The 16,050-nt window shown below is 50.5% G+C and overlaps 1 protein-coding gene across 7 annotated transcripts in view; it reads left to right on the top strand.

Moving 5' to 3' along the window:
- Positions 1-16,050, top strand: part of ARHGAP22 (Rho GTPase activating protein 22) — a 182,082-nt gene that overhangs the window by 67,275 nt on the left and 98,757 nt on the right. For all 7 annotated transcript variants that reach the window (XM_010854412.1, XM_010854411.1, XM_010854417.1 and 4 more), the window contains one exon: positions 6,950-7,037. In XM_010854412.1, the coding sequence (XP_010852714.1) occupies positions 6,950-7,037 (88 nt within the window). The remainder of the gene's footprint in view (positions 1-6,949; positions 7,038-16,050) is intronic.

Raw genomic sequence — 16,050 nt, 5'->3', positions numbered from 1 at the left:
AGCCCAGTGAGGCACAAAGGATAGAGGCTAATGTCCTTATTTGCACAGGTAAGAAGACCAAGCCTCAGTCTTGGACCTGCTTGAGTCCCACATTAAGTGGCACCATCACAATAATTATAAACCCCTATAATTATTTTGGAAAGACCCTGATGCTGGGAAAGATTGAGGGCAGGAGGAGAAGGGGATGGCAGAGGATGAGATGGATGGATGGCATCACTGACTTAGTGGACATGGGTTTGGGTGGACTCCAGCAGTTGGTGATGGACAGGGAGGCCTGGCGTGCTGTGGTTCATGGGGTTGCAAAGAGTCAGACACTACTGAGCGACTGAACTGAACTGAACTGATAATTATTTTTAAATGTGTATATGTATTCCTACTCCTGTAAAATGATTAAAAGCAGATTCTATTCCTTGACTGTATAATAGTTCACAAATTATAACAACAGCACTTATTCTCGCCAGGCATCCAACCTGGTGCTGTGGAGGCTTCAAAACACATCACACTAGAGGAGGAAACTGAGGCTCGGCTTGTTGCTCAGGCATTGAAGGCCCAGTCTGAGCCCTGGTTGTAAGCTCTCACTAGTGGTACCTCCACCACACTGCCCTCCTGGGTGGCTGCTATGGTCTGGCTCCATTCCAGGCTCTCTGCTCACTCTGTCCCATTTGGTTCCCCAAGAAGCCCATTGAACAGAGAGGGAAACTGAGGCTGGGAGAGTTTCCTGAGCAATACTGGTCTGTAGCGGCCCTTTCTTATAATGTCCTTGACTGCTTTTATATGCAAGTAATATTGGCCTCATAAAATACACTGGAAATCATGAGTTTTTTTTTTCACTTTTCAAAAGGGCTTGTGTAGTATTGATGTTATTTCTTCCTAAAATATTTGGTAGAATTTGGAGTTTTCCTGGTGGAAAATCCCATCTGAGTTTGGAATTTTCCTGGTGGGAAGGTTTTTGGCTACAAATTCCATTTCCTTACCAGATATGAGGCTACTTAACTATTTCTTGTGGAGAAGGCAATGGCGCCCCACTCCAGTACTCTTGCCTGGAAAATCCCATGGATGGAGGAGCCTGGTGGGCTGCAGTCCATGGGGTCGCTAAGAGTCGGACACAACTGAGCGACTTCACTTTCACTGTTCACTTTCATGCATTGGAGGAGGAAATGGCAACCCACTCCAGTGTTCTTGCCTAGAGAATCCCAGGGACGGCAGGGCCTGGTGGGCTGCCGTCTATGGGGGTCGCACAGAGTCGGACACGACCGAAGCGACTTAGCAGTAGCAGCAGCAACATTTCTTGAGAGAACCTCAGTAGTTGGTGTGTTCTTTTATCTACTTCATGTGAACTGCCAAATTTATTAACATAATGTTATTCTTAACATTATCTTATTATACCTTATATCCTTTTAATAACTGAAGAATCTGTACTGAGGTCACCTCTCTCCTTTCCTGGTATTGGCAATTTATCTTCTGTATGTTTCTTGTTTAGTCTGGCTAGAGACTTATCAATTTTATTGATCATCTCAAAGAACTCGCTTTTAGTTTCATTGACTTTATTACTTTTTACTGTTCATTTTATTTCTAGCTACTCTGATCTTTATTTTTTCATTCTTTACGTTGGGTTTAATTCACTCTTCTTTGTGTAGTTTCTTTGGTGGACGCTGAGGTCATTGAGGACTTTCATCTTTTCTGATATCAGCATTTAGTGCTGTAATTTACCCCCTAACTACTCCTTTAGAGGCATGTAACAAATTTTTTTAATTTTTTATTTTATATTGGAGTATAGCAGATTAACAGTACTGTGATGGTTTCAAGTGGACAGCAGAGGGACTCAGCCAAGCACATACATGTATCTATCCTCTCCCAAACTCCCCTCCCATCCAGGCTGCCACATATCATTCAGCAGAGTTCCTTATACTCTATAGTAGGACCTTGCTGGTTACCTATTTTAAATATAGCAGAGCGCACATGTTGAACCCCCTAACCGTCCGTTCTCCCACATTCTGCTCCCTGGCAACCAAAAGTTTGCTTTGTAAGTCAGTGAGTCATGTAACAAATTTTTATATGTTGTGTTTTCATTTCTATCCAATTCAAAGTACTTTCTAATATTTCTTTTTGACTTATTTTCTTTGATGTATGAGTTATTCAGAAGTATATTAATTGGTTTCCAAATATTTGAGGATTCTCCAGAAATTTTTCTGTCATTGATTTCTAACTTAATTCCATTGTGGTCAGAGAACATATGTTATATTTTCATTCCTTTTTCCATTTATTGAGTCATGTCATGGTCATCTTAGTAAAAGTTTTATGGACATTTGAAAACATATTCTACTGTTGAGGAAGCAGCAATCAGGTCAAATTGGTCAAAACTGTTTTTTCAGGTCATTTATATCCTTACTAATTTTTTTTTATCTGCTCATTCTCTAGATTCTTGATAAATAGATAATGACGTTTTTACTATAATTGAGGCTTCCCCGGTGGTTCAGACAGTAGTATTTCTATTTTCTATTTCTCCATTAATCTTCATTCCTTTGGTCCTTTTTTCCAATTAATATCATTTTCCTTCTGTCTAACTGTCTTTAACAATTCTTGTAGTATGAGTCTGCTAATGATGCATTATTTCATATTTGTTTTGTATATCTTAAAAGATCTTTACTTAGCCTTTATTTTTGAGGAGTACTTTCTCTGGATTTAGAATATAAAGTGACAGGTTTTTTCACTGCCTTCAAAGATGTTGTTCCTGCTGCAAAGTGCTAATGCTCACTCTGGGCTCCTCGGGGAGATCCCGGACCCCTCTAGTCCAGAGCGCGGTTTGAGGCGCTGCAGGCCCCCCTTGTCCTGGGGAACTGCAGGTGTCGGAAGCACAGCAGCTCCACCAAAACCTGGCTCCAAGGCCAGCGTGAAAGTATTGATCCACTTTAACCCTCACAATAGCCTCCGGAGGTGGCTACTATTATTATCCACAGTTTACACATGAGGAAACTCACGTGCAGACTGTTTATGGAAAAGGCAACTTCCTTTGGATGCTTTAAGTTTTGCCCCTAAACACTAGTTCTCAAAGTGTATTCCTGGGAGCCAGCAGCATCAGAAAGCTGGTTGGAAATGCAGATTCTCCTTTTTTTTTTTTTTTTTGGTCAAGCCTCGAGGCTCCAGAGATCTTAGTTCTCCCAAGGAATTGAATGTATGTGAAAGTGCCAAGTACTAACCACCAGGCTGCCAGGAATTCTGAGGGAGTTCCTCAGATTCTCCTTCCTTCTCCAAACCTTTATAATCAGAAACCCCAAGGATGGTCTATCAGTGCTATTGCTTGCCAGCCAGTCGTTAAATATTTCCATTATTAGAATTTAAACCATACAGACCTACAATTAAATAAATTACATTAAAAACAAAGATAATCAGTGGATAAACAAGGTCCTACTGTGTAGCACAGGGAATTATATTCAATATCCTCAATAAGCCGTAATGGAAAACAGTATGAAAAAGTGTATATATATACATATATATAAAACTGAATCACTTTGCTGTACATACAAAACTAACATGACATTGTAAATCAACTATACTTCAGTAAAATAAATTTAAAAAATAAGTAAAACAAAAGTAATCAGTCCTCAAAATGTATCACCCCCAATTGTTTGACTTCATTTACTACTCTTTGTGCTCAGGGACATCCTTTTGCTGACAAAGGTCCATATAGTCAAAGCTTTGGTTTTTCCAGTGGTCATGTATGGATGTGAGAATTGGACCATAAGGAAGGCTGAGCACAAAAGAATTGATGCTTTCAAACTGTGATGCTGGAGAAGACACTTGAAAGTCCCTAGGACAGCAAGGACTTCAAACCAGGAAATCAACCCTGAATATTCATTGGCAGGACTAATGCTGAAGCTGAAACTCCATGCTTTGGCCACCTGATGTAAAAAGCCAACTCACTGGAAAAGACCCTGATGCTGGGAAGACTAAGGGCAAAAGGACAAGGGGACGACAGAGGGTCAGATGGCTGGGTGGCATCATCGGCTCAGTGGACACGACTTTGAGCAAACTCAGGGAGACAGTGAAGGACAGGGAAGCCCGGTGTGCTTCAGTTCGTGGGTTCGCAAAGAGTCCGACACGACTTAGCGACCGAGCAGCAACAGGACAGAGCCTGCTGATCAGTGTCCTGTTTGTGTGGCAGGAGCCCTGCAGTAAGCTTCTTCTCGCAGTCACATTCAATGGTGACATGAAATGGGCCACGGGGACTAAGTCACAGAAGTCGGCAGACACTGCAAATCAGATGGCCTGGTTTGTATCGGAGAGCCTGTTGTTGAACATTTACCACAACACCACCAGACCTAGCACCCTGTTTTAACAAGCCCTGGGCTGACTCTGATGCCTGCTCAAGGTTGAGACCCAGCCCAAGAATGCTGGAGGCTTCATACTGACTCCTGTGTATCTGGCATCACAGATATCATGCCGGAAACAGAAAAGCCGGTTCGGAGGCCCCTTCACAGTGACGGAAGCCACACTGGGATTCTGATTGAGCACTGGTTGGTGAGTCCCAGAGCCTGCTGGCTCTCCAGGCAAGCTTCCTGCGCACAAAGTCAGCGGCAGCTGTTGTCACAAATGTGGAGGGAGAGTACTCCGGCATCAGACACCCCCGGGGGCACATGCCAGCTCACCCTTGCCAGCAGTGGTGCATGGAGATGACTACTTCACCTCTCCAACCTCCATCTGCTTGTCCAAGAAAATGAGAATAGCGCTCACCACTGTGGCAGCTCTGGAAAGATTAAACCCCGCAGTTTAGACAAAAGCCAGGAACATAGTACAAATTCTGTGAACAGGAGTTATTGCTGCTTTTCCATTCAGCTGGAGTAGAAAATAATGTCAGTGTCAATACTGTTACTCCCATTTTATGGACGGCAGATACTGAAGCACAGAAGAAAAAAAGCAAAGTGCTCAAAAAGTATACCGAGACAGTTACTGAAACAGCTCACACAAGAGACCCTTCCCATTAGCCAGTGATGGATCTCACGCACACCATGCAGTGAACGTGTGTCCCCTTCCTGGGGTTGCGGTCCTGATTTATTCCCACTAGCTCTAGGTTCCCTGGAAAGAAACTGTTAATTCAGTTACAACGATTACCATCTGGTTCTCTGGTTTATTGCTGTAATTTCTCTAAAGCAAGCATCCGTGGGTAAAAATGCCGTTCTGCCTTTACATTGCTTAAATGAGAAAAGGCATCTCTACGTGTTCATGCAGCACAAGACTTCAGCAGCCACGTGGCGCCTCCATGAGTGCGTGCTCAGTCACGTCCGACTCTTTGCAACCCCATGGACTGCAGCGCGTCAGGCTCCTCTGTCCATGGAATTCTCCAGGCAAGAATACTGGAGTGGGTTGCCATTTCCTCTTCCAAGGGATCTTCCCAACCCAGGGATTGAACCTGCATCTCCTGCATTGGCAGGCAGATTCTATACCACTGAGCCATCTGGGAAGCCCTCCGGTGGAGCCTCCAGTCACCTTTAAAGCCAGAAATTGCCTGGAAAAGATAGGGGTGGAAAGAAGAGCACTCTGTGACCACACGTGGGAGTGGGGACTGGAGGCGACCATGTGGGTAAAGCAGGTGACTGTGCCAGTCACCTGGGCAAGTTCAGGGAGGGGTGATGTTCTTCACTCGGCGTGGAACCCTGACACAGAGTAAGAGCTGGGGTTTACTTAGCAAATACACAGCTTTCACTATGCCAGGTCCTCCTCTGAGGGCGTCCCAAGTACTAATTCACTTAGTGCTCACAGACAGCCTGACAAAGGACTATTACTCTTCTTAGGTAAGGAGATCTGGAGGTTGCGCAGAGAGGTTAAACAATTTGCCTGAGGTCACACAGCCAGGAAGTAGCTGAGCCAGGATTTGAACCCTGGTAGGTGGATTATAGGTATGGAGTTTAAAATGCATTTCCCATGGAGAGAACCAATAACGTGTAGTTAGAGCTGTATGTAGTCTGAGTTGAACAAACCTGAGCATGAATGAAGGGCCTCAGTGGACATCAGTTGCTAACATCGAGAAAGGGGATGAAGGAGGCCCTGCTGAGCCCCGTGTGTGGGGACAGTGAGTCAGGTGGTTATAACGGCACCTTGGTGTTTAGAACAGGATTTCTTCAACAGGAATCTGGCATCTCAGTGACCCTGAGAAGTGGGAGTTACTATCCTATTGTGCAGACATGCAGACTGAGGTTCAGAGAGGTTAGTCGCCTGAGGTCACCCAGCCTGGAGGTGCAGCACAGGGGCTCAAACCCAACCTGCAGGTCTCTGTATCCCATGCTCTTCCTCTGCGTCTTTCAGCCTGGCTACCAGATTTCAGCATTAGAGAAGAGGGTGGGCCCCGCAGGGCCCCACCCCCTGTAGTATACACACTGGGATATACCGGGCTTGAGGCACGATTTGTGCTGATGCCCTCTGCATGCTGGCTGGCGCCATGTAAACGGGTAAAGAAATGAAGTCTCAGCCAGCCAGGAGGGGGCACAGCTGGGCTCATACAGATCTCTTCCCCCATGTCACCTCCTGGACAGTTACATACAAGAAGCCTTCCTCTCCTGGACTCTCTCCCACCTAAAACCCCTGCCTCTGAAACCTAAAATGGGCACGCTGGGACAGGGGGTGCCCCCCATAATATGGAGCCTTCTTCCCTGCTACTGATGGGCTTACCGTGTCTTAACCAGAAGAGTGATAACCCTGGGCATCTCCTGTGAGTCAAGTGCCTCCGAGAGCGTTAGAAGGTAGTGCCATTCCACTCGAGTGGGGGCCCCATGCAGGGCCTCCTCTGTACCCCATCCCTGCCATGGAGAGGAGGCCTGTGCCCCTGCCAACCTGCCCAGCAGGGCCTGGGGCACTGGGACTCTGACCCTCAGCTTCACCCTCCCCCAAGGACCCTGACCACAGAGGCCCTTTCGCAGCCATCTCATGCTCTCACGCTCGTGTTTTCTCTGTTTAGGGCTTTATTTCTCTGCAAGGGACCCAGGTGACCGAACTGCTTCCTGGCCCTGAGGACCCGGGAAAGCACCTCTTCGAGATCAGCCCAGGTAGGCCTGAGCGCCTTCATCTCTGTGCTGGCGCTGGCCCTGGTGGCCCCGGGGGGTGTCTCCGCAGCTCTGGCCTGGGAAGGGCCATCTTTACAACACTCCTCTCTGCACAGAAGTGAGCTCCGTCTCTGAGCACAATTCAGAAATTCGGGTCAAATCTAGATGATGTTGTAAATTTGGGGAGAATTTCAAAAGCTCAATCAATTATCTAGGTAGTTAGCGTTTGAGGAGAGGAAAATGTGGATTTTAAAATTCACAATCAAACAAGAGAGGAAAGCAATCAATGAGGATACCTTAGAGTGAAGGTCCACACACAATATCTGAGTCACATGAAAATAAGTCCGAGGAAAACCATGAGCACAGGTTTAGAGCATTGACATAAGCTCTATCATGAACCCCAGAACAGAACTGAGATGTAGGGAAATAATTTAACTCAAAGAACTGCTATTATGTTTGCAGTTACAAAGCAGGTTTTTAAAGTTCCCAATTTTAAAATGTGACTCTTACTAAGTAAATGCGTCTTGCAAATGAATCAGTCTGTTTACAGAAGGGCCAGCTCCTACAGCGAGGTGGCGTTTTACTAAGCTTGACCTATCCTGGAGGCAGAGCCTCAGACGAGGAAGCTAAGCGATGTTCCCGGAGATGAAAGCACAAGGCGCCGGGAAAGGAGCAGGAAGAGGGAAGCGCCAGCAGGGCGCGCTAGTGAGCTAGGGAAGCACCCGGGCTCAGCTCCAACGGAAGGATTCAGAGTGTTTCACCCAAGGAGTGAGGGGGCTGGGGGTTTCCCCACCAACTCCCACCAGCCATTGGCTGACAGCTGCTCCATGGGGGGCTGACTCTGGCATTTCCGGCCTGCCCTGCACTTGGCCAAGTTCCCTGCATTCAGAAAAAGTCTTCAGGCAACGTTGCAGGTGCTTAAGGAAAGAGGCTGCCAGCGCGGATGGGAACGACTGAGTGTTGCGAGGGTCTGGGCAGGGCACCAAGAGCATCAGTTACAGGCAGCTCATCGTCACATCCTCTCATGCGCCATCTGAATTTTGACTTTCTTCTGGGAAGTCATGGCTGTGGACCGAGTATGCTAGGGCCTCACTGGCATCTGAGCCAGTACACGTACAGTCCCAGAGTCGCATGGCCACCCAACCACTCTGACGAAGTGACCTGGCCACGGGACAGGTCAGCCCAGGCACAGATCAGCCCAGCAAGCTATGGCACATTAGGAATGGAAGTGAATGAATCCAAGCCTGGGACAAAGTGTGTTCATCTTTGCTCTGTCCATACTGGGAGCTCCAGGACAGTCTGCTGGTTAAGTGTAGGGAGACCCTCCCAACTGCATGCTCCATGTTGAAAATTCAAGTACCCATGGTTTCATTTGACTATTTCATCTACTGCAAGAATCTTGATGCTGAAAGTGCGCATTGGAAGGTGGCAACAGAGGGATCCCAGGGTATGGAGTGGAAAATAGAGGCTTGGTTGACTACGGAACAGGAGTAGAGAAGGTACCTTCTGCTGAGAAGGTAGAGAAGAAATGAAAGAGAGCACTGAGGTGGGCAGGGCCCCAAGTCTGGGGGAGAAGGAGCTGGACACATGGAAGGAAGGCTTGGGGCAGGGGCCAGGGGCCTGGGCCTGGGAGTTGGGGAGGAGTGAGGTGAGGCCAGAACCAAAAGGTAGAGGTCAATACGCACCACCATAAATTCAGAAAGACCCTGGGCATGCGCCCCAAGGACCAGATGGGAATGATCACAGGTGTGCATGCTCTTTATCTGGTCAGAGCCACTTACAAAGATTTCTTGGACTCTGTGGAGGAGAAGACTATTTGCCATGTAAGGTAACATATTCACTTTAGGGATGATTGACCTTAGGGTTCTAGGGATTAGAATGTGGACACCTTTGTGGGGCCATTATTCTGCTGCCACAATACTCAAGACATCCCACTAAGGTAAGGGGTACTTCCATGCCTAGTCTATTAGGAAGGACATTGGGGATTAGAAAGGATTGGTCACTTGCCCAACAACACACAGCTGGATGGCAGTGGGGTCAAGACTTGGACAGTCTGACTTCCAAAGTCCTGCAACACAGGCACCTCTTACAGGTCTGGTATCTTCCCTACCTGGGCCGGAGAGGTCCAGGGAGGGAATCAAGGCTCCCCACACTCCTTTATCCCAAGCACAGCAGTGCTGGAAGCACCGGATATATGCAGGTTCCAAGCTTTGCCTGCCTGCCTCTGTCCTCTTGCCTTTGAACTTGCAGCCACTCCTGAAGGCCCAGAACGACGGTGAGGGCAGGTGTGAGACCACTCGGGGAAAGCGGATCAGGTGGTAGGCGGTGAGGGGTCCACACAGCCTTTGGGGAGAGCCGAAAAGGAAAGACTCGATCACCTCGGCTGGATGCATTTTTCTGGCCTGGGAGAGCCAGGCAGCGGTGCGTGTCGGCCACACCCAGTACCCCAGAGGGAGGGAGACTTGACAACTCTTGGACACGTGACAGAAACACAGGAATGAAAATGCATGAGATCAGTCACATGAATTTTAAGTCATCTGTGCTCTTCCACGGTATTAAAAAAAATCACAACCTTTCATCAAGATAGAATTTAAAATGAGGAAAAGTTATGCTGTGAGCGCCATCTAGTGGAGAGACGTGCCAATTCTGTGCCGGCTGCGCGTTCCTCCCGCTCCTCTTCTCCAGCCAGCCCCAGCCCTCTCAGCCAGGCAGCACCTCTGATTCTTGACAGGCCCCGACAGTCACTAAAGATTGGGGCTGCAGCTTGAGCCAGTTCTAGCCGCAGAAACCCGATCTCCACCGGCACTCCAAGGCTGGGTTCTGGGTCAGGCCTGAAGGAGTCAGGCCCCCGGAAGGGGCTGGGATTCAAGGACCCTAAGTCTCCTTCCCACCTGGACCTCTTGTCCAGCCCTCTCAGCCTTTTGAGAGCTGCCTGCCCTTTGTGGACTTGATCCTGTTGGCCTACCAGGCATCTGGCCATAGGCCAAACACAGGCCTTCCTCCGAATCTTCAGGGTAGAGTGAGGAGGAGAGGCCTGCTGAGGTGCTCTGGACAAAAAGCTGCTGAACTCACAAGATGCTTGTGTTGGTAGCCTGAGTTAGGTGATCCGTAAAGCAGTGGAACTCGTTGCTAACATCCTTCTTCTGGTATGAGCATGATGCTATCACAGTCCACTGACTACAGGGATTCAGATGGGAGCCCTAAATCTTGCTGGCGAGTGACTGCTGGTCTATCGTGGCTCCTCTGTTGCTGGGCATGTCTTTCCAGAGTCCCCAGTGGCAGGTGGCAGAATCCAGTTCTGACCAATGCAGGCAAAAGGGAAATAGCCAGAAGTTACAGGGCCATGCAGAATCAACCCCCAGGAGGCTGGAGAGGTGGGTGTGGAAAGGGCAGTGGCAGGGCTGCTCAGGACCCCCAGAGGCAGGAATAGAGAGTGGTAGGCGCTCCATGCAGGGAGGGCTGCACTGGGAACGCTGCTCTCTTCAGTCCAGGCGACGTTGATGGCTCAGGGTCTGAGGTCCGAGTGGCTTTGTTTAGGCCATGAACCTACCCCTGGTAGGCACAAGGACCCCACTCCTACTCCTGCCAAACTGAACTCAGGTACTTCCAGGGAAGAGAGAGGAGGGACTCTGCATCAGAGTCTGTGGCTCTTTCTCTGGGGGCCAAGTGTCATACTGATCGTGGCTCTTTCTGCAAATCCACACCGAGGGCCCCAAGTCTGGGTCCCTTTCCAGGCAGCATTTCCTTCTGGAGAGCAAGCACCCCAGTGTGCAGAACTGAGGATAACCCAGGTGAGATGTGAACGGCTGCCCAGAATCTCAGAGCGGGACAGTGCTGTCTTCTGGAGCAGGAAGAGGACACATAGGGGGTCACACAGCTCTGACATCTGGGCCTGCTTCCCATTGCAGAGCGCCTGTCTGCTCTGGGCCCCGCAGAGCACATTTCTCAAGATAAAGTGCTGGAAGCTCTGGAGGGGGACACTGCCCAGGTCAGAGGCCTGGGAGGTGCCCTCCCCCTAACATACTGTTTGGGACCCCCACCCTCTCCCCAGACACTGGGTGGGCATCGTGCAGGCATCCGCCTGGGTGGGGATGGCTTTGAGGCCCTGGGTTTTCAGTTCCACCCAGGCATTGGGGGCTGAGGTATGAAGAGAGCGAGCAGCAGCACCCTGCGGAAGTTGGGGAGATGGTGGGTTGAACCCAGGTTTGCCAGCAACGCCTCTGCTCCCTAGAGGCAGACGTCTGCACACAGAAAGGAAGGTTCCAGGCAGAGAGTCGAGAGGCTCAGCCCATGTGCCATCCCGCTGCTTGTGCCTTTTCTCTGCGCTCCCCCAACAGGACATGTGTCTCCACAGCACCCAGCTCTGACCAGCTCCTGACCGTCCTCTCCGAAGTCAGAGAGAGCTGGTCAGAAGCCCGACTGTGCCACCCAGGGCCCGCTGGTTTTGGACAAGTCACTCAATGTCCCTGTGCCTCCATTTCATCACTTATAACTTGGAGATAATAAAGCCAAGTGCCTTGAGTTTGGTGAGGATGCAGTAAGAGCCCAGGGCCTGGCTCAGCATTGACACTGATATTTTTTTCATTCTTCCCTACTTTCTGCAGTCTGTGTATCCTTTTTATTAATAATAACAACACAGTTCCTGCTTAGCCATCACCTGTAAGTTATCAATCCCAATACCGTTTGATGCATGCCCCAACAAGGGTATCCACAGGGCTGAGAGCCCAGAGCAGAGGGCGGGGGTGGCTCACCTGGATAGTTGGGGAAGATTTCACTCAAGCTAAGCCTTGACAGGGGAGGGGAAATGAGAAGACCAGCCCTGGAATGGTCCAGAAGGGAAGAGAGCATACACAGAAGCACAGAGGGCTGGAGCAGCAGGCTGTGCGGGAGACATGGTGTGCAGAGGACCGCAGTGGAAAGGCAGGTGGGGACCTGGTCATAAAGGGCCTTGGATGCTGGACAAAGAGGTGTGGACTTAGCCACTGCACATCTTCAGCAAGCAGGAGGGATGGTTAAAACCAGAACTGTGTGTTAGAAGAGCCACTGATGTAGTGATTAGGAGGTGGGGGATTGCAAGGACCTGGCAGATGAGGTAGACTGCCACTCCTCCTTGCCACCCGCTGCCCCAACCCTTGCCCTGGATAGTGTCCACAGAGGAGACCACCCTGCCCTGCCAGAATGCTCACCAGTGAGCGAGGTGGGGGTGGGGAGCAACTCATAAGCTGAGCTGATTAAAGTCAAGCTCTAATTCTTCCTGTGTAGTTCCAAGCTCATGTGCCAAGTTCTTTGCAAGGGGATCCTGATCATGCACATGCATTTGAGGTCTGTTTAGGTGGGTCCCAGCCCCAGCCCAGGCTTTCCTGGTGGCTCAGTGGTAAAGAATCCACCTGCCAATGCAGGAGAAGTGGGTTTAATCCCTGGATCAGGAAGAGCCCCTGGAGAAGGAAATGGCCACCCACTCCAGTATTTTTTCCTTGGAAACCCCATGGACAGAGAAACCTGGAGGTCTACAGTCCATGGGGTCGCAAAGAATCAGACACTGTTTAACGACGAAACAACAATAATGACAGACCCAGCCCAGCCTCTAACTTGCTGGGGGCAGCCAGAGCAGATGTCCTTGGTCTGGTTTCCCCAACTGTAAGATGAGGAGGCCTCCGAGGTGTCTACCTGCCCCAGGAGAGTAGCCTTCCACAACCAAGCTTGCCCCAGGAGAATGGGTTCCAGCAATTTCTTCGGGCTGTGCTGGGTCTTTGAAGCCTGTCTTAAGCCTTGAGCTTATAGCTACCCGTCCTTATTTGCCTGCAGCTTGGAGCAGATAGGATAACTGCTGCCTGCTGTCTCTGCTGCCTGACCTTGAAGTAAAGCCAGCACACAGAGATCAGTCTGCAGAAGCAGACTGATACGGGGCTCCTGACATCCCTGGAGCATCACTCATCTCATTAGCCGCCTCCTGAGCGGGATGCCGAGCTCAGCCTATCTCGGCACCTGGTACCAGCCAGCCAGCATATCAGCCTGACCCTGTGTGGCCCCGCTGAGTTCGCCTGCGGCGCGCCAGACGATGGGTAATGACTAGAAATGAAATTAGATGAGCAGTTCATGAACACTCCCCACCCCTGAGGGTGGGAGAATCAACAAATACGAAAGTGGTTTCCGGCACTTCCCTGCTTTGTGGTCTAGCCCTCCTGTCTTAACTTCACTTTTCTTAACTAAACACCGGACCAGGTACGGGGAACCCCCATTGGTGTCCCTGGAAGTACATGCTCTTGCAGAGGAAGTTGCAGTTCATCCCTTTGGCCAAAATCACGTTCTAGAGCAGCCCTGTTTGATAGAAATACAAAGCAAGCCCTGTTTGTAGTGATATCGACAATCCCCTGGCTCAGTTACACCAGCTGTATTTCAAGCGGTCACATGTGTCTGGTAGAGCCGTACTGCTCGGTGGAGGCCTGGATGAGGAGGCAGCTGGATGTAGTGCCTGACAGAGAATAGCTCAGTGCTGTCGCCGTTTGGTTGTTGAATCATGTCTGACTCTTTGTGACCCCAAGGACTGTAGCCCTCCAGGCTCCTCTATCCATGGGATTTTCCCAGGCAAGAATACTGGAGTGAGTTGCCATTTCCTCCTCCAGGAGATCTTCCCGACCCAGAGATCGAACCAGTGTCTCCTTGGCAGGTGGATTCTTTACCACTGTGCCACCTGGGGAGCCCAGGTCCTCGACAGGTACTCCAAAAATGAAGAGGGTGGGGGGAGGCGAGCAAGGGGGTTGGGGGGAAGCCGAGGTTTTGGAGTCAGATACTGAGATTCACATTTGAGCTCCCCCACTCACTAATGCCAAGAATTCAGGCCAATAGCTTACACTCTCTGTGTCTCATTTTCATCTTCTGCTAGCAGAAATAAAACTACCTACTTGGCAAGAAAGCTGTGAACATCACGTGAACTAAGATATGTGGACGTGCAGAGGCCACGCACTCTCCACCAGCCGGTTCTCTCTCCCTTCCCTCCCTCCCTCCTCTCTTGTTCTCTCTCTTCTTTCCTTCCTCTCTCCTCTTTCTCTCTCTCCCTCCCTCTCTCCCTATCTTTCAACTTCTCTTTTATCTGCCCTATACAAGCAAACTTCACGTTTCTCTAGTTTGTGGCTCTCAAAACAAATTCCAGCCCTCCAGCAGCGGTTCTCAAGTTTACCTGTATATCTAAGCCCCTGCAGCGCTCGTCAAAAACCCTGGATACTAGGCTCATCCCCAAAGTTACAGATTCTGAGATCTGGGATGGGGCTGGAGAATGTGTTTTTTTTAACATGCTCCCAGATAATGCCACTGTTGCTGGCCTGGGATAATTAGTTTGAAAGGGAGCTCATGGAAAGAAAGGGAGAAATTTCATATCTAATGCCCTTAACGGTGCTTTTTCCTGCTTTTTGAAGACAGAGTCCTGCAGTTTTGCTTTGCACTAGGCCCCACAATTTACGTACTTGGTCCCAAGCACAATGGAGGGCAGTGGGGCACCCAGAGGCTTTGTTCATGGAGACATGAGTCTGGAATAAAGGAGGTGACGATCCGGCACTGTGCTAGGAGGGTCCGCTGCAAGCAAGGCTGAGCTGCTCCAGTGCGGAGGGAAGAGGGCACCGAGGGCCTTCACGACCAGACAAACAGATGTGAAATGCTGCTGCAGGAGCAGGTGTAGCTGTGCTTTGTGGGGGCCACAGACAGACCAGGCATGGGGTTTTTTATTCCCTGTCTAAATAGCACACTCCCTTGGGCATGGGGATACTCGCGGGATAAGAGGAGACCACTCACAGGCACCCAGGGTCCCCCAAGGTGCAGTGCACATGCCCATCAGCTGCTGGGTCTCCCTCCCAACAGCCACTGGACCATGGTGCCATGCCCCATCCTGGACAAGAAAGTCCATCCTGACATCTTCTTTCCCACAGCCTGAAGCCCTACTCTGTGCACTGGTGCTGTCAACCAAGCCAGGGACTGTCACCACCGTGCTCCACCCTGAGACTCTGCCGGGTACGTGCTCCTGACCCCAACTTTCCACCAGACTAGGGGAAGGGGTGGCAGCAGTCACTGGAGGGAAGCAGAGGTGTGCTGTTGGCCCGGGGCACCAGGAGGCAGGGGGTGGCTAAGCATCCCTGGAGGCAGGAGGCTCAGGAGCAGAACCACAGGAGAGCTGAGGTTCCAAGCCCTTGAATATACTCCAGTGGCCCATCAGACCTCACTGACAAAATACAAATTTAAAGACAAAATGATTGACAACCTCAAGACAGCCACCAGAGAATACCGAATGCCTAGTGCAGGGTCCTTCCCAGGGAGCTCCTGTGCACCCGCCCTGGTCACAGGCCCCTGAAGCCAGCCCTGATGTGGGCCTCTGGATGCCCAGGGAGCTCCTTTGCACCTGCCCAGGTCACAGGCCCCTGAAGCCAGCCCTGACTGTTGGCCTCTGGATGCCCAGGGAGCTCCTGTGCACCTGCCCCGGTCACAGGCCCCTGAAGCCAGCCCTGATGTGGGCCTCTGGATGCCCAGGGAGCTCCTGTGCACCTGCCCAGGTCACGGGCCCCTGAAGCCAGCCCTGACTGTTGGCCTCTGGATGCCCAGGGAGCTCCTGTGCACCTGCCCAGGTCACGGGCCCCTGAAGCCAGCCCTGATGTGGGCCTCTGGATGCCCAGGGAGCTCCTGTGCACCTGCCCAGGTCACGGGCCCCTGAAGCCAGCCCTGATGTGGGCCTCTGGATGTAAATGCAGGTCCTGTCTGTTCTTTGGCACTAGGCTCCAGCCTGTGAACGCAGCCTAACACCCCTTGTTGACCTCTTCCTGCAAGTTCACTAGCCCTTGCAGCCTCCAGTCATAAGTAAATTCAGTCCACATCTTACCAGTGTCCTTATCCATCCATAAACTTGGCACCCAGAAGGGGACGGCTTCTCCAGGGGCTGAGTGTACTGCACCCATCGCGGCCCAGCTCCATGTCCTCTCCGTCCATCCCTGGCCCTAGGTACAAGGCCATTGCTGCCCTCTGTCCTCTCCTTTCG

This window comes from Bison bison, unplaced genomic scaffold (genome assembly GCF_000754665.1).
Source record: "Bison bison bison isolate TAMUID 2011002044 unplaced genomic scaffold, Bison_UMD1.0 scf7180017864341, whole genome shotgun sequence".
NCBI classification, from domain to species: domain Eukaryota; kingdom Metazoa; phylum Chordata; class Mammalia; order Artiodactyla; family Bovidae; genus Bison; species Bison bison.
This window is presented reverse-complemented; position numbering and strand designations above follow the sequence as displayed.